At 42.3% G+C, this 26,727-nt stretch overlaps 1 protein-coding gene across 4 annotated transcripts in view; it reads right to left on the bottom strand.

Moving 5' to 3' along the window:
• fermt2 (FERM domain containing kindlin 2) overlaps positions 1 to 26,727 on the bottom strand; it is a 78,845-nt gene that overhangs the window by 7,670 nt on the left and 44,448 nt on the right. The window contains exons 4-14 of one of the 4 annotated variants that reach the window (XM_060934588.1): positions 20,655 to 20,780; positions 17,398 to 17,430; positions 14,204 to 14,429; positions 14,004 to 14,106; positions 12,947 to 13,054; positions 9,677 to 9,811; positions 9,437 to 9,486; positions 8,944 to 9,068; positions 8,751 to 8,857; positions 8,399 to 8,617; positions 2,436 to 2,456 (exon numbers count right to left, since the gene is read on the bottom strand). In XM_060934588.1, the coding sequence (XP_060790571.1) occupies positions 2,436 to 2,456; positions 8,399 to 8,617; positions 8,751 to 8,857; positions 8,944 to 9,068; positions 9,437 to 9,486; positions 9,677 to 9,811; positions 12,947 to 13,054; positions 14,004 to 14,106; positions 14,204 to 14,429; positions 17,398 to 17,430; positions 20,655 to 20,780 (1,253 nt within the window). The remainder of the gene's footprint in view (positions 1 to 2,435; positions 2,457 to 8,398; positions 8,618 to 8,750; positions 8,858 to 8,943; positions 9,069 to 9,436; positions 9,487 to 9,676; positions 9,812 to 12,946; positions 13,055 to 14,003; positions 14,107 to 14,203; positions 14,430 to 17,397; positions 17,431 to 20,654; positions 20,781 to 26,727) is intronic. The other 3 variants (XM_060934589.1, XM_060934590.1, XM_060934592.1) reach the window with 3 other exon arrangements.

Raw genomic sequence — 26,727 nt, 5'->3', positions numbered from 1 at the left:
AGTTCCTTAATTGAGCTCAGGTGCGCCTTGTTCACAGCGCTCGTGCTGGAGTCCGCTCGGCACGCCTTCAGGTGCACACGCCACAGCGCACAGAACTGACACTCCATCGCTGATGAAGCTGGCAAATCTTGAAATTAATCTAAATTGGAATGAGATGGGCAGCACGGTGGTGTAGTGGTTGGCGCTGTCGCCTCACAGCAAGAAGGTCCTGGGTTCGAGCCCCGGGGCCGGCGAGGTCCTTTCTGTGCGGAGTTTGCATGTTCTCCCCGTGTCCGCGTGGGTTTCCTCCGGGTGCTCCGGTTTCCCCCACAGTCCAAAGACATGCAGGTTAGGTTAACTGGTGGCTCTAAATTGACCATAGGTGTGAATGTGAGTGTGAATGGTTGTCTGTGTCTATGTGTCAGCCCTGTGATGACCTGGCGACTTGTCCAGGGTGTATCCCGCCTCTCGCCCGTAGTCAGCTGGGATAGGCTCCAGCTTGCCTGCGACCCTGTAGAAGGATAAAGCGGCTAGAGATAATGAATGAATGGAATGAGATGGCGATCTGGCCGCTGTGTAAACACTTTTCAAAATGGCGGCGCTGACACTTCACATTTGAAATCTCGCACAAGTCTCGTGAAGATGGCGCGGATAAGCGATGCCTGCCGTGGACCATACGAACTACATTCAACATGGCTAAAAACCGAAAAGGCTGATAAGTGTATAATATAATATGCCAATACGAGTCACGATATAAGGTTAATAAAACTGAAAATGTAACTGAACAACACGTTAAGAAATAAAGCAAGTTTAAAAATTACTTCAGTTCCCCTTTAAAACTCTTGATGTCGCATCATTAAAAAAAAAAAAAAAAAAAACACAGCAGAACTCACGGCTATGTCCAATAATGAAAGTAAGAACATTTCCACATGCACACCATGATGAGTGCGCTCAGGATTGGGACTAAACAGCTGTGTGGCCAGAGGAAAACCAATTGTTAGTGAGGCTAATCAGGAGAAAAGGCTTCAATTTGCTAGGGAGCATAAAGATTGGATTCTAAAGCAATGGAAAAAGGTCATGTGGTTTGACGAGTCCCAATTTACCCTATTCCAGAGTGATGGGCGTGTCCGGGTAAGAAGGGAAGCGCATGAAGTGATGCATCCATCATATATACAGTGGCCACTGAACAAGCCTCTGGAGGCAGTGTTATGATCTGGGGCTGCTTCAGTTGGTCAGGTCGAGGCTCAGAAACATTATGAAGCAATAAAATGAAGTCAGCTGATAACCTGGTCATTAAGTATATTCAGGTCATCACATCAATGGATTTTTCTTCCCTGATGGCATGGGAATAAAATTAGACCTCAAATTATGAAAAAGAGTAGTTCAGGAAATACGGGGAATCAGTTTCACACAAACTGGCCACCACAAAGTCCAGACCTGAACTCCACTGAAAGTCTTTGGGATGTGCTGGAGCAGACTTTACGCAGTAGCTCGAGTCTCCCATCAACCACCCAGGATTTCAGTGAAAAATTAATGCAACTCTGGATGGAAGGAAATGTTATAAAGAAATGTTATAAAAATGTTATAAGATTGCTGAAACGATGCCACAGCAAGCGTGTGCACTGGAATCAAAGATAAAGGCGGTCCAATTAAATATTAGTGTGCGCAACTTTATTTTTGACCAGGCAATGTATACAAGCAAATTTTTTTAATTTTTATTTACACTTACATAAACCACTTCTTAAGACTTTAACGTAAATAAACAGTTTCATATAATATTAAATTATGGATACTGTACCCACACTGATGGCAAACATGAAAAAACAGCAGCTCCCCCACCTCCTAAATCCAAATCTGGGTGCATAAACTTTCATTTTTGAATTTAAAATACAGCTTAGCTATTTAAAAATGTGTTTATACGCCAGCATCTACAAATTATTAACGTCTCATTAACTTCAGAGGCATGGGTCACTAGACCCCAGTAGATATTTAAACCATACGAATGTGGTTTAATATGGTTGAAACCCTCTTTTCTCCATTTTAACTTGGGTCTCTTACAACATTCAGAAATTAACAGTCGTAAGAGAACCCAATGGGATTTTGCAACAAAAAGTATGAAGTGACCTAATCTGAAGTGCAATTTTCCATGACTCGAATGTACCTACATAAGAGTAATTAATGAATCATATTTGTCAAGAGTTGGAGTTATTAGCTCCTTTATAAACTATACAAAGTATAATAAAAAGGAATATTTCATATATTCTCGATATAGCTGAGTGCATCAGCATATGTAACTGGCTATCAATTTTTAGTAGCTTTTTTTTTTTTTTTTAAATCAGTTGGGCCCTATTTTAAAGCACACCAGTTCGCCATTTGACCACGAAATTAGTGAGAAAATGGATATCTAACAAGAATGACAGGGTTAAGAAAGACATCACTGCAAGCAACGGACTTACCAGGTCCCTGATATAGCCTGGCTGAGAAGGTCAGGGGCAGGAGAAGGGCAAAAGAAGGAAAAAGATAAAACCGTAAAAATAAATCAACAAATAAATAAAGCGAGTGAGAAATTAGCAGACAAGTTTAAAAAAAAAAAAAAAAGATTAGCCTTTATCAGCCAGCATGTCAAAAAACGCCAAACAAAAAAGGGAACACATGGTAAGCCAAGCTCATGCAGCAGTCTCCAGCTGAACACACAAGGAAAAAACGGAGGTGTAACAAGAAGCGCACAGCATATTGGAAAACGTACACAACAATGAAAAGACATTTCATTTAAAAAAAAAAAGATTTCAACTTTTACCTGTTGAAAGACTTAATTGATAACAGATCAGTAGTATTTAGTAAACCTTCAATCAATATAAAACATGGTACAGAATACCTAAACAAAATTTAATACAGATCGTAGCCAACATGGCTCACCCATCCATCCATCTCTCCGCCCCTTCAGAAATTACCCTCATCTCAGGAATGAAAGGACAAAGATTACTGAGATACTGTACAGTTCCACAAGAGGGTGCTAGATCCCAAATTAAATCCAAACAAAAACTCATGATGCCTTTCTTTATGCATTTGACTGGTATGTATTTTTTTTGGATAACACCTGCCAAACACAACATAAAAGCAAACCGTCAATCCTTACATTACATCAGTGTGTTTAAAAGTTCTGCTAATTAAATAATTTCACCCTCCAAATTAAAAGTGAGGAACTGCCTGGTTTGTTGAAGACAAGGTTGGAGTAGACGGGAAAAAAAAAAATCCCCCCAAAATCCAGCATCTTCTGCACAGCTGAGCGCGCTGGTCGAGTTTGTCCAAAGCTACATTCACAGGCGGCTCTCGTTTCCTGCTGTTTTCCCGCCCGTTTTGTCCGTCCCCACCCCTCCCCTCCATACCAAACACAGACTCTGTGGATCAGATGACTTGGAGCTTTGATGTAGTGACGACAGGGTGGAGAGCAGCTGGGGAGGGTTGGTCATATTACAAGCCACTACCCCTCCAAACATTGCACTCGCTGGACTTCAGCCAAAACCACTGCTCCTCACCAACACTACACGCTCGGCAGGCCCTAGTGGCCTCGCTCGCTCCCATCTACGTGCGCCAACCATCTTCCTGTTTCCGAGTGGAGTAAAAACAGGGCGGATGTGCTTTAAATGACGGCACTGTGCACTAAACGTTGTTCCATTCAAAGTTTGCTAAGCTCTGTTGCTGGGTTGTCAAGTTTCCACACTTGTATCAAACTGCAACGATGCACATTCTGTCCCTTTTAATAAGGCATTTCCTGCGCTGCTAATTTACAGCCTTCTCAGCAGGCTGGCCACTCGGAGTACTCGCCACACTACGTTTGGCTTACACCCATACCCTGCACACTTCTGACTCATCATTTAAAGCAGCTACACCTCTTCATTCAAACACCCCCTTCCACCATCTAATCACTTACACACTGCGCACATTCCAGCAGTCCCATAGTATCAGCCAAAACATACCAACATGTGCTATGCTACAATTTAATCACTTACACATGTACCATGCACAATTCTCCACTATACAGTTCAGTGCAGAAACTTTTATGGATTCTACATTTTTATTCCCTCGAGTTGCACTTTTCCCCCCAGTTCACTTCTACTGGTGCAGAGAACGCTATATGGTCTTCCTTAAAACATCTGTACACGAACACCCCATCTTTACATGAATAAGATCTATGGTGCAGTCTCCACATGTAGGTCTTACACGGGCAAAAAGCCTCTTTTCCACAGCAGGGTGAAGCAGCTCTGCGAACAGGATGTACTGTTCGCATGGCAGTGCCACCTGGACACAATTTGTTATGGAACATTGAGTTTAAACCAGTGAAATGTTAGGAGAACCATGATCTGATTTGAAGAGTGACAGCAAATTTAAGTGCTTGTCTGATTTACATAAATCATCCAACAGTGTTAGTGATGCATCATTTTTTCCCACGTGACGCGTGATCGGCCTTGGAGGTCGAAAACTGTAGTCCATGAGCCGCTGGAAATTCCGTTTCTCCATCGTAGTTCTGAGGATCTGACATTTCTCTAGTTTAAACACCACCTTAAATTTATGCCATTGGCATCTCTTGTCGAATAGGATCTTTTTTTGGATTGCATCATTGCTCATTCTGCATAGTACGCGAGCTATACATTTCAAATGTTGTACTTGGCAAAAGTCTGAAATTGACTGCGATTGGATAATTTCATGCAACCAGGCATTAGGTATCTCGTAGGCCCAATCAAGTTCCCCTTCGACTGAGGTTTTTGGCTCGTTTCCCGCCTTGTGTTTTCTAGATGGTGGTGGTACATTCTTACGGGCAAATTTCCTTAAGCCTAGGTCACAACCAGACGTACGATTTTTTGGCCGTGCGATTTTTGGCGTTTCCCAAATCGCTGAGGGTTTTTTTGTTCATGGAGAAAGACGCGCGTTGGCCGTAAGTTTGTCTTGCAACCTGAAAAAAAACGTAAGCGCCCGTAGAGTTTGTTTGACATGACAAAGAACCTCTGCGGCCGGTCTGCGGCTCGAAAATCAGCACGTCACACGCGTGCCCGCCGTGCGTTTCACGCGTGCCCGCCGTGCGTTTCTTGCATTTTTTGCACGTAGACCGGCCGTAGGAGCATGTACGGCCGGTTGTGACCGATGCTTTAGAAAATTGTTCCAAACCACTTCAATCCTGTTCAGTTCCACCTTGGTAAGATGCCACGCCTGCACACTACAAAGCAAGCGTGGACGGACACAGGTTGTCAGGATTTTCATTCGAGTGTTAAGATACATTACTGAGACCAGGTACTGATGGGCGAGAAGGCCCAGGCTGCAGTTTCTCAAAGGTGTTCACTAGCATTGAGATCAGAGCTTTGTTGTTCTACTCCAAACTTGGCAAATCATGTCTTCCTGGACCTCGCTGTGTACACAGGAGAGGCATGGTCATTCTGGAACTGGTTTGGACCCCTTAGTTCCAGTGAAAGGAAGCTGTAATGCTCCAGGATACTCCGACATCCTATACAATTGTGTTTCTCCTACTTTGTGGAAACAGTTTAGGGGAAGGCCTACACAATTTTGGCCATACAGTGCATTACTTAACATTCCTGACAAAGAAGCCCTGACTATGTCAAATGACAGAATTGCGTTCTTGTTCAGTCTGAGGTAGCAAGACTTTCTGGGAATGAACAGCCCTGATCCAGTGAAAAACCCCTCTGAAAAGGTGCCAGTCACATGACCGTGAACAAATTCCACCCTATTGGAAATGAAGTGTGCAGGAAAGCACACAGCCAAAAAAATGCACAAATTAACCATGTGTGCTGCTAACTAGCTGTTACTGTAGAGCAAGGCCCCTGGGTTGGGCATTTAATCGGACAAAAGTAATATTAGTACAGGAATCAAATCAAAGTCCTTCCCACAGGGCAGTGCCGATCTCCGTTTCCGTAGCCCTCGGCCTCTCGCCTAATACATAGCTAGGGTTACAGTGGGGGGGGGGGGCCTAGTCCTCTGGTAACCACGAGAGCTTGACTCCCCATTCGCATCTGTATTGCAGCATGCCTTGCCAGGTACCATATTTATGATGGTCTTTGGTATGACCCGACTGCGAGTAGAACTCGCGATCTCCTGATCGAGAGGCGGACACGCTAACCACTAGGCCAACTCGCGGTATTAGTACAGGAATAGGTCATCAAAAATTTTTACAAATTAACTACATCTAACTAGAGACCTGCGCAGGTCTGAGCTCAGCCTGTGTCTGATTGGGAGAAAGAGAAGCTATGGTACAGGAGTAGAAAAAAAAAAAATAGCCTGCCCAGAAATGCGTCGATGCCAGGATTCGAACCTATGTTGCAAAATCTGCTCCTCAGCTATGGAGGATTACACTGCAAATTGAGGTTATGTAACATGGCACAGTGGCCCCAGACCACAAATGTGGAATCGCTACCTGAGGCTGGCACGCCAATTACATTCTTAAACACAATCGAACTCGGTTAAACATACACAATATAGACAGGTGCCTCTTCAGGCTTCAGACAAAAGGCTGAGCCAAATATATGTCATATTGGCTTTTACAAACCAAAAAAACCAAACAAAAAAAACCTTTGAAACAATTTTGACTTCCAGGGCACTAACATGGCAGCACATCTGACCGACTTGCTGACCTGGTTGAGGTTTTATATCTACATCACATCTGTATCACTGCCTCTTTCAGCAGAGGTTCTCACAGTATCATGGACAGTAGAGGAAACACTTGGACTAGCCCTGACCAAACTTTCCAAATCTTTCATATTGCCAGGCAACAAATGAAGAGGAACAATAACTACCGCATTTATTACATTCATGGAAAGCAGCTGTTGACTCACTTCCTATTGTTTTTATTAGGCACGTCTTAGTCCTAATTTAGCAGCTCAACAAGCAGAAAAAGAAACTTGGTTTTCATGGGTGTGCTCTGATCAGGGTTTCACAGCACTGCAGTAGGTACGGAGGGAAGAGGTGCGATGTAGATAAGTGGAATAGATGCATGCATTCCTCTGCAGGACAGTCTAATGCCAGGAGGCCATTTGGGAGGACTCACACCCAGTACACTGGTATGTATAGCAGAACCCAACTCCTCTTTCCAGGCCCTTTCACCCTGTTACACACACACACTTTTACACGCCTGCATTCTTTATCCCTACTGCTCCATTTCATCAAACTGTATACTACAGTCTGTTTCTCTGTGTTGGTTTCTAATCATTTCCCAACACAGGAACTAGATTTACAAAGAATCGCAAAAGTACTTTAGAAGGTTTAGGTGTGTAATCATTAGGGCTGTAACGGTACACCCAACTCACGATTTGATTCGTATCGCGATTTTTGACCCACGATTCGATACGCCCACGATTTTTTTTTTTAAATGGTTTTTTTAAAGTAGTAAATTTGACTTATTAACATTTACTTACTTACATTAACTATTTAATAACATAATTCAGACCACTGCAGAGAATGAGTAATATGTATGCAAAAATGAACAAAATGTATATCCAAAGATTGTTTTATTTCTCAAAATAATACTGTTGAGCCGGAAGCTCTGTTTTTTTCGGTTCTGAAAAAGTCATTTTTCCAAATCGTGTAAATCCGTTAAGATTTTTTTTGGGGGGGTGGCTCTCTCACTGTCTCTCTCTCATAGGGCCAATGATTTTCTGTGATCGCGGAAAACAGATGGAAATTACGGAATTTTTATGGTGAAACATTGCTCGCGTGTCAAAATGTAACTGCCGCAGAAGGCTTCCGCCCAAGCAGACATGCCTTCAGTGTTGCCAGATATTGCTAACGTTTTCCACCCCAAAATATGTTCAAAACCAGCCAAAAAGCACCTAAACCTGCCCAATCTGGCAACACTGCATGCCTTTCCGGTCAAGTGATTGTGATTGGCTTGTGGCACACCTAGCCAGCCAATGAGCTGCTTGTTTACAGATTTGCTCCCCGCGTCGCAACCAGAATGGCGACCGCTTAAAAGAAATGAATGCTCTGCCAGTGGCGAGTGTGGACGTTGCGTGACTCGCAGAAGATTGTCGCAGGTCGGCGAAAAAATGACTTACTAATAGATATAAAAAAATAAAAGTAATTTAAGTAAAGTTTAAAATGTAATTTAAATAAAAAGTAAAAGTATTCATAAATTGAAGTTTGGAAGTGCCTCTGTTTTTGGGCTGAGGAGAAGTTTGAAAGGGTGTACCGCGATTCTGCCTTCTTGTATCGCGATACGGATCGTGGCTCTGCGTATCGCGATTTCGATACGCATATCGTTACAGCCCTAGTAATCATCATCAGTTCCACCAAAACTGTAGTTCATTATTTGGACCGGAGAGCCCCACACTCCTTTTGCTCAGTTGGAATCCAATGCACATTTCTTAGACCGTTTTTCAGAGCAACTACAGGTTCTAACCACACCATCTTCAGTTACCTGCTTGTTCTTGTACTTCTTCAGATATCGTGGTGAGACGAGACACTCAGGGTTGATATCTGTGGTGATTGGTTCAATAATCTGGGGATCTGGGTTCATGTGCTGCATCTTTAAGAAGGACAGAATGTTCTGGACCTCCAGGTTATAGGAGCTATCTGCCATTGTCTTCCCTTTGGAGGCCAGACGACAGGCAGCCATCCACTGTGCATACTGCTTCTCCTAAACAAGAGCGAATAAACAAAAAAACAAAGTCAATTTCAACGAATTCATAAACGTGAGAGATGTATGATCTGAAGTTATAGTTACTCCGTGTTCATTCAGGCGCTAATGGAATGTGTGGATATTTGCTCACAGTATCGCATCGCAGCCAGATCTCGTTCATGCCATCCGCTACTGGGATTAACAACTTGATGTTGAATTTCTGACCAGAAATATTTACATCTGGTGTAACCTCACAGCCTGGAAAACACCACAGGAGTGCACAACTTCAGCTTCTAATACGTCAAGGATTGATCCGAGAAAAATAAACCCAAAGTGGTCCTCACCTCTCAGGTTCATTTGGTGGGCAGGTATGCCATGGGCCTCCTCACGACTCTTGTAGCAGGAGATTGTGATGTCCTTGAATGTGCACCAGTACTGCTTGGGTCCTTTCAGTGTCAGTTTCTTTGGCCTGAGAAGGGAAGCAAATATCAGAATGCATGAAGAATTAAGACCCAAACATGACCAAAAGTTAGATGCATTTGATATGATGCATAAACAAACAGTGAATTCATAAGATAAGACAAAACTTGACCTAAAAAATGGCTGATTTTTGTTTATATTTTGGTACATTTTACTTTAAGCTTGTTTTGATCCTAAAACAGTTCTGTAAAATTATGCCCTTCATCAGTTTCCAAGCCTATTCAAAACAAATCTGCCTCTGAAAGACTGTCTTGTCAAACATACTTGTATACAACATTCAAGCTCGTACAATATTAAACAAAACAAACAAGAAACATCAGGAGTTAATCCTGAGAAGCTGTGCTGTGTTAAACTCACTTAAAGACTTTCACATAATCAGCCAGTTCAGGGATGGATGTAATGTCACCCTGGGAATGAAGACAGAACACAAACACACCTGAGGACTTAGCTGAAGGGTTCATTCAAATTGTTGATCAGCTTTTAAAAAAAAAAAAAAAAAAAAACCTCATTCAAATTGAAATGCAGAACATGCCAGTGGAGACTTCAAGCCTGTGTGTGCACGCGCGCGTGCATGTGTATGCACAAGAGAGTGAGTACCAGTGTGTTCGAGGTCTTTCCTCCCTCCAGGGTAATCTCCAGGTCGGACAGCGCAGCGTCCACTTCATCCACCTCCTTCTCACTGTTGTTCATGTGATTGTCTGAAGACATGATGGACAGCTTGTTGATGTGATACTGAAAACGAAACGAGTAATTCAAAATTAGAGCATGTTCAATAGTACTGAATGGGAAAATCAGTACTTTCTTCATTAAAGGAGAACCAAAGTCATTTTTAAACTCGCTCTATTTCTTAATTAACGTGTTATTCAATTACATTTTTAGTTTTAGTAACCTTATATTAGGGCTGCACGATTCTGAAAAAATGTGAATCACGATTTTTTTTTTTTTTTGCTTAGAATTGAGATCACGATTCTTTGGCACGATTTTTTATACAAAATGTTTATTGCACTGTTTATAACATCTGCATTGCTGAGGTTATTTATTTTTTATTTGTCTTATTTATTTATCTTTTTATTTATCCTGTTTGTTTTATTAATTTTATAGGCCTAGTTATTCTGCTTAATTTATTTTTGTCTACATCCATGCATTTTCTTCATCGGTTATCCTGATTTTTGTGGATTTGTTAGATTGTACCTGTTTTATATACTTCAATTAAAAAAAAAAAAAAAAAAAAAAGTTAGGCTATGATGCATGGCTGAACGTAACATGAGAAGAGAAAATGGAGGGCATCATTCTTATTTACTAGTTTATATGAGTTCAGTTTCTGCACTACATTACACACATTCATATTAGTCTTACAGTTACATCGACTTTTTTTGTTTAAATAATACTTAATGAGATTAATGTTTATTGTTAATGATTAATTTAGGCCAATGCTCGAGTTTGGTTGTTTAAAAATACCTAAGGGGTACTGGGTAAACCAGGTCTATGGTGTGAAATATTTATAAACCTCTGATAAAAACCTGCCGAACTAACGTCAAACCCGCCCAATTTTTGTCAACCAGCCCAAGCCATTTTTTGCCTGCAAAGTAGAATTCAAAACCCCCCAATTGGGCAGGAAACCGCCCAATCTGGCAACACTGGTTTCCACACACACACAACTGCAGGCGGGCTTCCTTCACTGACTGAATAACGTGTTGTAAAGACGCTTTACCATAGGTCGAGGGAGGAGTCGGCGGCAGTGCTGCTTTTAGGGGGCGCTTGAAAAAATCCGGGAAGAAATGGGAGCATTTGTTTGTGATGCCGCTCGTGAAATAAAATGCTTAAGAATCGTTGCGTTTCGAAATGAGATCACGTGTATGTGTGAATCGAGATTTAACGATTTATCGAGCAGCCCTACCTTATATCATGACTCGTATTGGCAACTAATTGCAATTAAATATTATATTTATCGACCTATTCAGTTTTTCGCCATGTTGAATTTAGTTTCTTTGGTCCACAGCAGGCGTCGCTTATCCGCGCGATCTTCACGAGACTTGTGCGAGACTTCGAAACATGAAGTGTCAGCGCCGCCATTTTGAAAACTGTTTTCCAAACGAAATATTGCACAAAAACGAGTTTAAATGACGATTACTGCCTACTTTTTTTTCCAAACTTTCCTGATTTGCTATCAAAACAAACAAAACTTCCGGCTTGATTACATCAGCATTCGAAAGAGGGTGCGCGCGTCTTTTGACAACGTTGGCAGATGTTGGTCACTTTGATTTCCGCTGTACATTTTACTTCCGTCCTACGATGTCTCGCACGAATCTCGTTTACGGCCATTGCTTTGACACATGGACTGATCTATTGCAGAGCATATTTCAAACACTCATAACTTGCTATAGCAGCGACAAAATAGCGATCAAAAATGCATTCTGATATTTAATAAAATGAGATAAACAGAATTTTGATAAAATTTGCCTTCAGTTCTCCTTTAAATACAGTGCAAGAACAGTATCCAACTTGCTAAGCTAATATTCCATTGTAATCATTTTCCATATTGACCCCATTTTTCTGATTACTGTGTACGAGTACGCTTATTTTTTTAGTCATAAGGCTGTGTGGAAAATGACAATGGAGACTCATCCCTAAATACAACTTGCTGACAAATGGTATTTGTACCATCAAACAGCTGCCTTCACCTCACACTTGCATGCAAATAAGCAGATGGTCTTATAAGCAGAGACGACAGGTATATCTTTCGACTCTAGTAGGCTATCCATGTTCAATTAAACACCTTGAGCTGAGCAGATCCCACGACACTCAGACACTGATAATTCAAGATGAAGGCTGTTAGAAGCTCACGCTGAAACTACTCCGAGATCTGAAACCCAATCCCAACATTAACCAGCCATCCAAACGCAGCTCTGACGTAGAGGCAGTCTGGACTAATTTAAACTCGCCACAGCTAGCGTCTGAGGGGCAGGAAATACTAGACCCCGGATACAACTCAATAAATCCCATGCTGCAAAACTAACACCTCTTAAGCATGACTGTTGCTGGACATGGATGAACGTTAGACTGGGTGGTCCTACAACCAGTTTAGTGGGCGCACACACACACGGGGGTGAAGACAGTTTGGCGTCCTCGGGTCTCGTCACCCAGCTTTAATGATGGTCTGAAATAGCAGTGCCCACCAAGACCAACAAGGCTTCCACAGGGGGCACTGGGGCTCAGATCACACCCAGAACCTTAAATTCCTCCCTAAGACTCCTCGTTATATCCTGGGTCAAGCTGCCCTGGCGTAGAGGCTTAGTGCAGCTTAAAAGCTTTCGGGTTCATTTGCAAGGCTAAATGAGCATTTTACAATTTCTTGTCTGGTTCAACCGAAATGCTGATATGCAAATATATACAGACCTAAACAAATATGCAAACGGTCACTTTGAGCAAAGGGCAATTTGATCACGTCTACGTACAGAACTGTAAATTGTACGTTTTATCTTTTTAATCCAGATATAAAAACATGTCAAGCCTGTTCACGTTCTTATACTTGGACTAGCAAATATCTTGAGATGTACTGTATGTAAACTAACCACAAGAAAGATTCGAAAAGTGAAGCCTAAAGACTGTGATACAGAAAAAGGGACACTGTACGGTAACACCACATACATCTGCAGACAGCGGTTAACCCTGGCCAACTACAAGCACACAACTCTGTCAGTCCATTAACGGCACAGGACAGCAGGGAGCCCAACATAAACACTATGCGCTCGCTCATCACTGGCTTACGAAGCGATCCCACTGCCTAATATGGCCTTCAAGATGTACCTCCCAGCCTTTGGAATCCTCCCTCACCTCACTCTCACACACACATTCACTCTTATTTACCTGCAGGGCCGCAAACATCATCATCTCTTCCTCAGTACACTCGATTTCCTCCAGCAGGATGGCCCATTTGGCCTGCTCGTATAGCTGGTTAACCCGGATAGCATCATACTGTGGGGGGCAAGAGACAGCACAGCTTGTTCATTCCAGCTGAGCAAACAGGACACGTCTGAAAGCCACTTCCTCCATCTCACACCCACTATGCCAGCTGCAACAACTACCTGACTGCTAAGAATTCAGCACAGTGGACTACAGGACATCAAGGTGTCACGACTGTCTGAAAAACACTTAGTTTTCTGCATTCCTCTACTGATTGCATCATTAACAATACACTTCAGAATCCAAATATTCAAGAGCGCAATGTACTCTAGGAAAGAAAATCATCTAACGGGCTTATACTGGACTGTACAATAGGGTGCATCAGTTGCCCCCTAAAAATGAAAAGTTCCTCCGATCATGATGCATTTTTGTTTTTATATTCCTTTTGATAAGAAAACACACTGGGTGAAATATTTTGACAAAACTCAAAAGTTTAATGGTGGCACCAGGAGCTCAAAGTTATGGAAAAAGCTGCTATTTTATGACTTTTATGACAAAATTTCGATCACTTTTCATGAAACATTATGGCACCTTATAGAGTATACCAAATATCTTAGATACACATTTTTAGTACATATTCTAAATATATTATCAAGCACAGTTTGAGTTTTAGCTGTTCACTGAATCATTGTTCAACTACTTTTAAACAATACAAATGTATTATGAATCACATTAATGCTTCTCAATCCCTTGCAAAGGTTCTTAACATGATCTCTGGCTCACAAGAAATCAATAAACGGAGTCCAACATTGTGATTCAAACCTTACGCGAAAACATAAAATAAGCGTTTTTTGGCAAAAAATGAACTTCATGGTGCCACCATTAGACTTTTGAATATGTTCAAAAAATTTCACAGGATGTCTTTATTGGTGAAAAGGAACACCCGAACAAAAATGCATCAGATTTTATGAAAATGAGGGCAACTGATGCACCCTACTGTACAACAAGATAAGACACTAACCTTGGGGTTGAGATCAAAAAAGCTATGATATTTGAACCGCAAAAGAAGAACATCATTCTCTTTAACGTCCTGCTCCATTAGAGACCTGGAAGAGTCCAGCCACCTTCAGAACACACACACACACACGATAGCCAAATTACAACCCAATCCATCACAAATTAAAAATCACCAAATCATTAGAACCAAGTTTCTGGACTTACCCCTGATTTATCTTGGCCTTATCGAGGAGAGAGGGCGGTTTATAGAGCTTAACCAGTATATCAGGTGAGGAGATGGGCTGACTCACAGCAAGGATGCTGGGATTGCCCTCAGACAACGGACTGTCTCCGAACCAGGCTGAGGTGGGGGAAAGTGGGCTGCCATCTCGAGAGTCATAGGTGGGAGTCATCGTCTTACTGTAGAGGCCAGGACTCGAATAGATACTCCCTGAAATAAAGAACGGACATCAGCATTCTGCTTTCGATTTCAAATATCTGTTTAGCTCTTGGTCTATGCTATATAATAAACTATGCACTTCAAGCTTAGTCCAGGACTTAAGATGTTTACCAATATAATAACTCCATAAATTATTCATTTTAGCCCAAGACTATTCTTAATCTGCATTCAGGAAACGTAAATAAAATGTCCTTATGTGGTACAACACAACACAAACATCATGATGCACTGCAAGATGAAGACAAGGTAAAACCTACTGAAAACGCTGTTCACACACAAAATCACTCGTGATCACGTTTAATGCATGGCAACCTTAAGCAATAAAGGCAACATGCTGATGCACATCGACACACACTGTTCAACACATGGGGTGCAAAACACAGCAAACAGCACAACCAGAAGCATGAGGGGTTCTGGAGCTCAGGCTGACAGCCAGCACATCTTACTACAGAGTGGGAGGAAAATGCTAAAAATCACATTGTGCTAATGGGTTGTGAAGTCGTTAAATCGTTATTCCAAACCGTATACACAGTGATACATTTCCAGTATACAATTACAACAAAATGTTCTCAGTTTGCGTCACGATTGCCTTCAACCACAAATCAGAGTTCAGAAAACTACAAAACTGGACAAACTCGCAGTTTTACAACCCTCCTCCTTCAGGATATTAAAAACCATACGCAGGACTAAAAATTGCAAACTGACCACATTTACACACAGATATTGCTTTGTGTGAACGAGCACTGGAAAACTGCTCAGACTTTAGCCGGTGAAGCATAGTCTGCATCTAATTATTTGTGTAATAAACAGAGGGAAAATGAAAATCAAGGCGAGTCTTCTTACTGTGGTTATTCACTCAACGTAGGAGTTTGACGATTTAATACTGCAAAAACGATTTCATTTATTCACTAAACGTATTCCTAAAACATCACAGGGTGGTGTGTCGCATGTACCTGGAAAATGACCAACTGACATGAGTCAACCTTCCCAAAAATGGCATACATGTAAATGTGGTCAGGGCCACCCATTACATTACCATGCGAATCCTTTCATTTGCTATGAATATCATTAGAAACTACAAATTTGTAGCCCACTTTAAAACATTTTTTTTTTTCCTTTACTGCTTAAACGAGCAGGCACATCGTCGCCCTTAACCGAGAGGCAGGGATGCCAAGCTGCCAGCACAGCAGTGTGAAGCCACAGTGATCAACAAGAGCAGGAAATGGCTTGTGGAAGGGGGGAGAGGTCATGAGAAAAGAGGGGGATCCAAAGGAGCAGTGTATCCAGAGGTCTTTGGGGAGAACTTGTGGAGATTCTCATAAAACCCAGAAGGAGGTCACACAAGGGTTTTCCGCTCCCTAAAGGAATGTTAAACTCGCAGAGAAAGCTGATAAAAGGACAGCAGCTCTGCTGGAGAGAGCAGCAGGTCAGCTTGTTTATTTTACCCAATTTACGGTTTGGAGATAGTCAACGCAGCCTGGCTCTAAGAACGTTGACATCCTAAATCCTCAGGACACACACGGAGACACAAGAATGGGATTTGTTAGCAAACGAATAGATATACTCAATATACAGGGTTGCGAATCCTCTTCTGCATACTCGCACGTGTTTCCCCCCCCCCAATAGCCTTTTATGATCAAATTAGTAAATTCTGTGTTAGAAGTCCCGAACTGGAAGCATAAAAAGAAGTTACTAAAAAGGCGTAAGCTAATCCTCCCCCGATTTCATCACATTTGCTCCTTATCCTGACCTCACAGTTCATGTCAGTAAGTGAAATGAACTCTTTGGGAATATTCAAGGGGAACTGAAGGCAAATTTATCATCAAAATTCTATTTCTCTCATTTTATAAAATGTCGGAATGCATTTCTGACAGCTATTTTGTCGCTGCTATAGCAAGTTATGAGCGTTTGAAATATGCCATGTACCGGTAATATACATCAGTCCACATGTCAAAGCAATGGCCGTAAACGAGATTTGTTGAGACCTGTGCGAGACGTCGTAGGACGGAAGTAAAACGTACAGCGGAAATCAAAGTGACCGACGTCTGCTGACGTTGTCAAAAAATGTGCTTGCCCTCCTTCGAATGCTGACGTCATCAAGCCGGAAGTTTTCTGTGTCCGAAATCGCTCCCTACTCACTATATAGGGCACTGTATAGCAGGGACGCCATTTTGTAGTGCTGTCCGAAACCTTAGTGAGGATTATGTCGGAAATGCGCTCAGTATAATACGTATTCATCACAAAAATGCATGCATGCATTTATTTTGAAAACCCACCAGCTGCCTGATCTGGCACGTTTTAATTGTGCGACAGTAATGACGTAAATACCAGCGCAACGGACTCGTCCTTATGATGTCGTCTTTCCAACTCTTCTCTACTCCACGTTTGTTCGAAGTCGTATGGAATAATTTCCATCACTGACGAATCTGGCAAATCTCGAAACGAATCCAAATTGGAATGTGGCGGCGGTCTGGCCGCTGTGTAAACAGTTTTCAAAATGGCGGCGCGGACACTTCACGTTTGAAGTCTCGTACAAGTCTCGTGACGATCACGTGGATAAGCGACGCCTGGCGTGGACCATACGAACTACGTTCAACATGGCTAAAAACCGAAAAAGCCGATAAGTGTAATGTAATATGCCAATACGAGTCACGATATAAGGTTAATAAAACCGAAAACGTAATTGAATAAAACACGTTAATTAAGAAATAAAGCAAGTTTAAAAATGACTTCAGTTCCCCTTTAAGGGGTTTAGGAGGCAAAAGGGAGAAGCAAAAACAACAAGCACTGTGAGAATTGCATTTTTTCCAAAGACATTATCAATCTCTCCATCATCTGAGATCCTATAGAACCAAGCTGGGATCTCCTCTGCTTGCTAGCTGGCAGGCATAGGCTCCAGTGGTTTGGTGGAGGAGACGTGAAAGAAGCAGTGCAGAGAGGCACAGAGAAACAATCTTACCTTTCACAGGTCCGATGTATATTACCTCAGAGGCTAAAGGAGATGGATGAGGAAAAGCAGAAGAAAGGGGGGAAAAAAAAAAAGATTGGACAGATTAAAGAGATTAACAGATAGGATGAAAGGAAACCGTTAGAGAACATGGAGGAAGAGAACAGCCTGTTGATGGGAAAACCAGTCTCAAATCAGAATGTGACTCACTTTGGCCTCGACTGGGTCATCAAACAGTGCGAGGATGTGGTATGAATAAATTTTACCCAGTGTTAGTTACGCTCCGTGGTCAATGATTCAGGTTGAGGAGAAAATCGCTCAGACTAGGTCTTTCGCTCAGCTTAGTCATTTTTACCGGTACACTTGGCACTGGGGTAGTGCTCCATTCTCAGATTACTCTGTCCACCCAAGCAAAGTAGACCATTGCAGCATTACGTACATTACCTCTAGTTTTGCAGAGGTTACCCTTTACTTTCTATCATAAATCCATCCAGCTGCAAACAAAAAATGGCAATATCTCAAGCCGTAGCTATCTCAACCTTACTATACGGCGCTGAAGCTTGGAACACCACCCTACAAGAAGAGAAGCGCTTAGCGGCTTTCATACTAGATGCCTTCGCGGTGTGTCGTGGAGAGACCACATCTCAAACGCAGAGATCTTTAAAAGAACTGGTCAGGCTCCCCTAATTAATATCCTGCGACAGAAACGGCCATCATGGCCTAGCTACGTCGTACGCATGCCTCAAATATGCCTACCGCACCGCCTGCCCCATTGGTTACCATCAGGAAGGCGGCGTCCAGGCAGGCAATGCATGCGATGCGGTCTTAGACATACAGGAGTCGGGTACCTCGTTTGAGGCGGCAGTGGTGGCAGCGCAGGACAGGAAGCAATGGCGATCCTTTGTGTTGGCGCCATGTGGGCGCGGCCCACTGCAGCAGTAACGCAACCCTTTACTTTCAGTACACAATCTATAAGGAAAAACCCCAATTTACACGTCAACACCTCTAGGACATTAGTATATTAGAAAGATTTGGTACACCCTCTTTCTCCTGATAAGTGAAGTGAGCCCACTTCAGCTTGATTGCAATGCAGTTATTCTTATCTGCTCAAATCCTTCCCAATGGGCGGTAAACAGCAGTGAACTTGTTTCCTGTTGTGGAGCAATAACCCTTAGTAGATTGTGCATGAAAAGCTGGAATTACATCCACTCAGTTCTCAGAAAAGAGCTTTTGTAGAGTGAAACATGGAGATCTCTTATACACACCATGCAGTACCCTGCTCTATTCTAATAAGGGTCAGCTCTGGGTTAAATGCTCATATTGAAGGAACAAGGGCAGGATTGACAGTGAAGGTCTGAGCTGAGAAACAGTAGCCCTGCACACTGAGCCTGCGCGACCCCTTTGCTTTGCGTCCTCGGCCTGCGGGCTGTATCTGTGTGGGTGATGGCTGTTCTGGGACCCTGGGTGGAGCATGGGTGGGACAATGAGCTCTATTCATGGATTCTTGGCAACAACTCTGTCTAGAGATAGTGGCTTGCCATGGTGCCTCTTAAAGTGGGTTTACTTCATCGCTGTGGGGTGTTGCTTGATGGCTGCCCAGTCTGTTGCAAAATGGCAGCGCGACCAAGTATGTACGGCATCTAAAGCATTTGGTCACAAGAGCCAAAGGCCATGCATTATGATTGCAAATCAAATGCATGTTCCATACCCACATGTTCTTATTCCAGCACACACTGAACATCTCTCTTTCCCTCCCCCCACTGTAGTTTAACCACATACACTAAACACATCTTTTCCTATATATGCAATATGTACCATACCACAAAACCAAAACAAAATCAAGTTTGGCCAGACCATAAATGCAGCGTGTGTGAGACTGCCATCCTGGACCAGAATGTATAAAGCTCCTGAAAATTACCATTAAAATAATCTTCAAAGTCTATTTAAGAGCAGATGTGATTTTAGTTAAGACCTGGGAGTAAAGGCCAATTTATGCTGACAACCCAGTCCTCGCAGATGGCGTCTGCGAAGCCCCCCCCCTTCGCAGACGCTCTGCGCACACCTCCCAAAAATTGTGACCACCGCAGACAGTCTCGCAGACAGCGTCGCAGACAAGAGGGCTCTGATTGGTCCATTCTACATCCGCTGTACACGCACTTCCGCTTCCCTACTTTCCCGGTTTGGTTTGTTTTCACGACCGCCATTTTTAAAAACACGAGCGAAGATGGAGCAGCACGAAGAGCGGTTGATCGAGGAAGTACGTACATCTATACGACTCCAGTTCTAGACATTATAAGTAACCGGAGGATAAACACTCCACTAACCACCAACTACTCCTAGCGATTTCGTGACTTCGCGCCCCCTTGTGTTGTGGCGGTGAATAACATCGCGCACGCCTATTACTCCCCGCTCAACGATAAATTACAACTGTCTGCGAAAAGCTATCTGCGAAAGCCTTGTCGCAAGAGCATGCAGAGGCCCTAAGTGTGCGAAAGTTCTGAAAATAAGGCGCGAAAGTTATGACTAAACCTTAAACAAAGAACGACCGTTGCATCGCTATAAATCAACCAAATACAACACTTGTCCATAGTACAAATACCAAATGAACAACAACAACAACAAAAAAAAGGTTTTATGCAAAGTACAATCCTAGTAGTGTTGAATAATTTATTACAAAAATAAATCATCATAAGCAGCAAACTATTAATGTTTGATATGACTGAAAAAATTTCCAAGCTCATTGACAACAGATTTAATTCCACTTTCACCAATGGCATCTACTTACAACTGCTCAATATTTAAATTAAAAGGTGTAGCTGAGCCTGTTGAAGAGTAGATTGCATTTTACCAGACTGGTCAGGAGAAGAAAAGGGTTTGTCAGGAGATGGTGGAGGTGATCCAGCCTTTTTGCCCATCACCAAAAAAAAAAAAAAAATTGATAAAAAGGGACACTACTAAAATTTCAGTTTCTATCACCACAACACGCATGTACTTTCCAACAGTGGAAACAACATCTGGGTCAGTGGAACAGAAAACAGTCTTCTGACTAATTAAGTCAGACTTAAATAAAGGAAATGCATTTTCCATTGAACGCATACTCTGGCTAGCAGTGGCATGATAGCTCCAGGCTAAAGGGTTGTACGTTAATACGCTATGGATTAGCGCATAAGGCTTCTACACTGTGATAAACTGCTATGCACACGGGTATCTCTGTGGAAGCCTGGTACCTGTATGCACGAGAATGAGAGAGACACGGAATGAGAATATACCTGACCCCGGAGTAAGCAGAGGGCCTTCCAACTCCAGAGGTTCTTCATACTCCTCCAGCTTTTTCTTCTTCTTTTTGGGGTCACGGGGCTTGCGCAGCAGGGACAGCTCTTCAGGATGGCGGATATCTGCAGGACAAAAGGATTATTAGAATCTCACAACGCATTGAACCTTCATTTTTCCTCAACATACAGCAGGTGTGTCGTTCGTGCAATGACAGCAGACCGTATTTGCAAGATTAATCACAAACTACTGTTCACAAAAAATGGGAAGATTAAAAAAACAAAAAAAACAAACCCTTATTAGCACTTTCAGGATTCTACAAACCAGGACAGCTGGCACGAGCAGAAGCCATCATTATATTATTCATTTTTACTCAGCAGACGAGTAGACTTAGTAGGCTAATGGTCACCAGCATCTCTCTCTTTTGTCCAACAACCAGAGAAAGACGAGTGCTCTGAGAGCGCAATATCCCCCGCTGGCAACTGCGCCATGACTCTGGTAAAATGCGACTGAATTGAAAAAAATTGCAATATTCATATTACCGACAAAGAATCCTGTCAAGTTTCGTTAAATTCCTCCAAAAATTGCAACAGGAGTTCAAGAAGGTGAGTATCCTTCCCGGGATGGACAGGCATCGCCACGACATAATCCCCCTTCGGGCCTTTCGGCCAGTGGGGGATAATAAAAATCGAGAGGGAAGTTGATTTCAGAAAGCAAAACACACCTTGATGAAATGGCTAAAGTTTGTTAATAAATCAAGGGTACAACTCTGGTAAAATGTGCCCAAATTAAACAAAATGTCAATATGCGTATAACGGTCATATAACGAAGCCTTTTGCCAAGTTTGATGAAATTCCTCCACAAATCGTGAGAGGAGTTGATTTCAGAAGAACGTACACCCTCACGAAATTGTCAAAGTTAATCAATCAAAAGGGTCAAAACTCTGGTAAAATTTTCACAAATGAAATTAAATCACAAATGTGTATTACCGTCACATAAGGCCTTTTGCCAAGCTTTGAGAAATTCGTCCAAAAATTGTGAGAGGAGCTGATGTCAGAAGGCAAGCGCACCTTCATGAAATTGTGAAAGTACAAGGCTGTTAATCAAAGGCTGTAACTCTGGTAAAATGTGACCGAAATTACAATATGCATAATACCGACATATAACAATGCCTCGTCAAGTTTGATGAAATTCCTCCACAAAGTGTGAGAGGAGTTGATTTCAGAAGGAAAACACTCATGACATTGTCAAAGTATAATTTTGTTAATCAAGGGCTGTAGCTCTGGTAAAATGTGACCGAATTGAACGAAATTACAATATGCGTAGTACTGACATATAACAAAGAATCCTGCCAAGTTTCGTGAAATTCCTCCAAAAATTGTGATCAGAGTTGACTTCAGAAGGTCAGCACCCTTCCTGGGACGGACGGACGGAAATCGCCACGACATAATCCCCCTCCGGGCCTTTCGGCCAGCGGGGGATTTAAAAACAAACAAACAAACAAACAAAAAAACCCTCATTACTGACTTGCTAGCAAAACCAAAAAGTTTTTATTTGATATCTACAGTATATTTAAAACAATGCACTTCACAGTGGAATGCACCTTGGTGATAACTATAGTGCACATTTTTCATTCTGAATCGCACTGCACTACACACATCCACTTTTACTAGAAGGACTTAGTTGTGTTAAGTGGAATACACCATTTTCAGAATCAGAAAAACAAAATTCAGCATTTCAAGACAAAACATAGACAATAGCCAGACTTGATTACTTTATTTGAAGTGCAATGTGATGAGAAAACATCACAGCTCGTAGGCAAATGTTTTCCAACAAACTGCTGACCTTTTTGCTGTGTTCACACTTATACCGGTACGAAAGTGGCATAACTGTATCGATACAAAGTATACCGGTACGGTTTAGTGCATCTGTCCACACTAGCGAGAAATGTTTGCGGTTTTCTTTCACGGTAGTTGAAATGCGCGTGCGCAAAATGTTTCTGTGGTTACCGAGTAACTTCCTTCCGAGAATATGGCGGATGAAACAACGTGTGTGTGCTTTTTGTTGTCAATGTACAGTCTGTATTTCTGGTGGTCATTTATTCAGTCGAATTGTATAAAACGCGCGAGGCAGTTGAGAAAGAAACAAAGAAAACGAATCTCCGTTCTTCACTATTTTATTCAGCGAAGAAGTAGGAATGGTTCATTGCACATGCGCATTATATTTGTATCGATACAGAGCCGCTTCATCTGTCCACACTACGCGAAGCGCTACAGTACTGGTACGAAACCCATACATTTGTGGGTTTCGTACCGATACAGTTATACCGCTATAGCTGCTAGTGTGGACAGGTGTTACGGTACGAAAGTAGTTTCGTATCAGTACAAAATCCCTAGGGTGGACAGGGTATTTGTCAAGGCTGCAAACACAACGTGCTACCTCAGAAAATCTCTTATTAAAAGGATAACAACTACAGCCAGGCTGAGCCCTAGCTGGGAATTGATATGCTCATTTGTCTCTGTATAAATTCATTTAACTCGCTGGCCATACTTTATTACATTAGCCATTTGTACCCTCGTCTAATAGGTTTCTGGGTCACAAAAACAAATGACACAGCGACAGATTAGAGCTTTCACTTGCCTAGTGGGCTAGCTAATGAATTTATGATTTGTCCACCTGAGCTGCAGGACAACACAAGCTAAGAACAGTGCGAAATGTTACTGATCGCGGCCTCCCCTCATTTTTCCAGACCTGTAAACGGCTTTGATTTTAATGTCGACCAGGCAACTTCGCTACGCACTGTACAAAAAGAACCAGCAATAAAACTGTTGTTTGGATTTATACATTGGCATCTTATTCACTTTCTGTAAGAAAATCTCTGAGCCATCTGTAATCCTGTTTCATCAGAAATCTGCACATATGGGCCACAGGAAAATTAAGCAGGGCCCACTTTATTAGGATACTCTGGCTCCATTACCGATTACAAGACAGACAATCTCCATGGAAACAAATCAGGGCTCACAACACAGTTGCACAGACCGTTCTCCGTCATAGTTTGCTTGGTAGGATTCTTAGAAGTCCTCTTTAAGCGCTGAAGTTGTCTGAAGGATCAGAGAGGCAGAGCAGACGAGCTTTCCTCAGGCCATGTGATGGCTACAGCACATCTGATCCTCTCCTTTTCTCTGGCTGGCTGAGCTGAGAGGAGATATTCGTGTGTTTTCAGACATACAAGAATGCGTTTAAAAGTCGGACGGAATGTAGCTATTTAAAAAAAAAAAAAAAACTATCTGCAGGTCCAACTCAGTGACGGATTTAAAATATCTGTAGTATCTGAAGCATAGTTTTATTAACTGGGACTCGCTGTCCTCTTGTAAGAATTCTGGTTCTATATTAGTTTGTATTAAAAGCACTGTTGCGAGACGGCTTAAACTCCCCCTCACTTTTCCACAGCCAGACATCCAGGGAGGGGAACGAGTGTGTGTCAAGGGGAGGAGAGGCTTCTTGGCTTGGCGCGAAATGCTTGTTTAGTTTGTGTTACTAAAGCAAAAGCATTCCAGAGGTTTTAAGAACTACCAGATGGTAGTATTCTCTCTCTCATGCTGTACTCACTCTGGCCTTATACAGCCATGTGAGCAGGGAAGGCTATGACAGGCAGGCTGACTGAAGAAGGGAGTTTGGTCATAGCTAAAGCCGAGATGAGTTGAGCACATGTAAAAGCTCAACTTCTGATTCTTGGAAATTTAACAAGACCAAGTCATCTATCTCCCGCACTCTATATACTAACTATATACCAAGTTTCAAGATAGTGTCACATTTTTCAAGTTCTGCTGCAGGAAACCAACCCTACCTCTTTACACGGACCGCAACAGCCCAGGACATAAACCTACCGGACCTTTGGTCCAGGGGAGCTAAAAATTAAAATCTCTCACGTTTCTTCATATCAAGAGGCACATGTACGTACGTTACTTAAAACACCACATATACCAACTTTCAAGACCATACCACTCATAGTTTTCAAGTTCTGCTCCGGAAATGAAACCTACCCCCAAGACTAACCTGAGAGACCAAGTCTGAAATTGTTTCCATGGAAACATGAAAAATTAAAATCTCTCAGTATGAAAAGCCACATCTACATCACCTTGTTAACATGTATACCAAGTTTCAAATCCGTATCATGAATAGTTTTGGATATGCGCGCCAGAAAGGAACATTGCTCTTATGGCGTATTCACACCTACGTTGTTTGGTCCGGACCAAACGAACCAAATTTCCCTTGGTCCGGACCTTTTGGATTGGTCTGAATGCAAACCACCGAACTCTGGTCCGGACCAAACAAGCGGACCGAGACCGAGCTGCAAGGTCGGACTCGGTCCGGACCAAAGGAACCCTGGTGCGGATCTTTTGGAGGTGTGAAAGCAGACCGGACCTAATCCGACAGTTTTGCTTTTTTGTACCTCGGGAGCTTCCTTCGTTTGTCGAGCATTATGGGAAACAGAGTCTTGACACTCCACCGCAAAGTGCAAACACTGTTTCGGTTGTCAAGGGAACCTTACAACAGTCGTTCAGTCATTCAGACCAGTGGTAGGCTAGACTACAGAGTACAAAAAATGAGTAGGGGGGCAAACGTGGGCCGAGGAAGAAACGTGTACCCTTGTGGATATATGGGCAGATGTCCACATATCTGAGCTTTTGGAGAGAACACACAAAAATGCCGACGTGTTTGCTGTATTCAGTGAGAAAATGAAGGGGTTCACGCACTCGCCAGAACAATGTCGGCTAAAAGTGAAGAAACTCCGTCAGACCTACATTAAAATCAGGGACATTCTTTCAAAAAGTGGCGGTACTAGCGACGCAAAAAAGAAATTCATCTATTGCGTGAAGAGCCAGAACTGTCACATGATGTGCGCTCATCAGCGCTATCCTCCGTAGCCGCCTCGCCCTTTGTCGTCGTCGTTGATAAATTACTTGTACAACAGCATAGTAATCGCACAATTGTGAAAACAGTAAAAACTGGAAAAACATATAGCTTTGATGACATTAAAAAGAATAACAGCACGGAAAGCCTCCATGACTACTTTTGAACTTAACGCTTTGTGCGCGTGTCATCTCTGACCAATAGCTGAACGACCTCACGGCGCGTGGCTTTGTTGACAGATTTTGGTCCGCTTACTAAAATGTACAGTGTGAAAGCGAACCGCACCAAAATGAAAAAATAAAAAAAACATTTGGTTCGGACCAAAGCAAGTGAACTATTGAACTAGCCTGGTCTGAATACACCCTTAGAAAGTAAGTCAAAATCTATGTAAAAATTTGGGAAGAAAAAAAAAAAAAAAAAAAAAAACTTTTTTTTTTTTCCCTTCAAAAATCCAAAAATAGCAAAAGGCACCAGCTCAAATGTTGCTTGATATGTATACAAAAGTTTCATGAAGATATCTTCAGTAGTTAAAAAGATATGGCCCGGAAATGAAAACGTGACTGGACGGACCCAGTTTCTATATCCCCCCCGCCAAACTTCATTTGGGCGGGGGATAAAAAGCAGTACAAACATTGCACAAGACCGTTAGCTTAAACACTCCTGTAGCTGAAAAATAATCCAAGATAACCAGCTATCTGCTCCATTGTACACAAAGCAGAAGCCCCTGTTTGAGCAGCAGCCAGTTTGATGGGAGTAGTTTGCTCAACACCACTGGAAGGCCGTACGAGGAGTAAATAATTCAGAGACAAAAGATATTCTTTTCATCCATCACATGAAAGGGAAAAAATAAAATAAAATACAGCAACAGTAATGACATGAATGTAGAGTGTAACATGGTCTGACTAAAAGCATAACCCAGCACCTGTTAACTAACAGGATACGCATCAGCTCCAAAGCCAGGCACATCACTGGAGAAGTACAGAAGACAGACAGACAGAATCTATTCCAGCTCAAGAATAGTCATGAATCAGTGACCATTTCAATGTTGGCCTTTATACAGTCTTGCAGGCCAGGCTTCTAGTTTTCACCAAAGTCTGGTGCACCAATTGTGGCCATGAACCACCTGCTACTACTGGAAGAAACTGTCTGACTGGTGAT

The sequence above is a fragment of the Neoarius graeffei genome, chromosome 11 (genome assembly GCF_027579695.1).
Source record: "Neoarius graeffei isolate fNeoGra1 chromosome 11, fNeoGra1.pri, whole genome shotgun sequence".
Taxonomy (NCBI): Eukaryota; Metazoa; Chordata; class Actinopteri; order Siluriformes; family Ariidae; genus Neoarius; species Neoarius graeffei.
The sequence above is the reverse complement of the archived record's forward strand: the minus strand, read 5'-3'. Positions and strand labels throughout refer to the sequence as shown.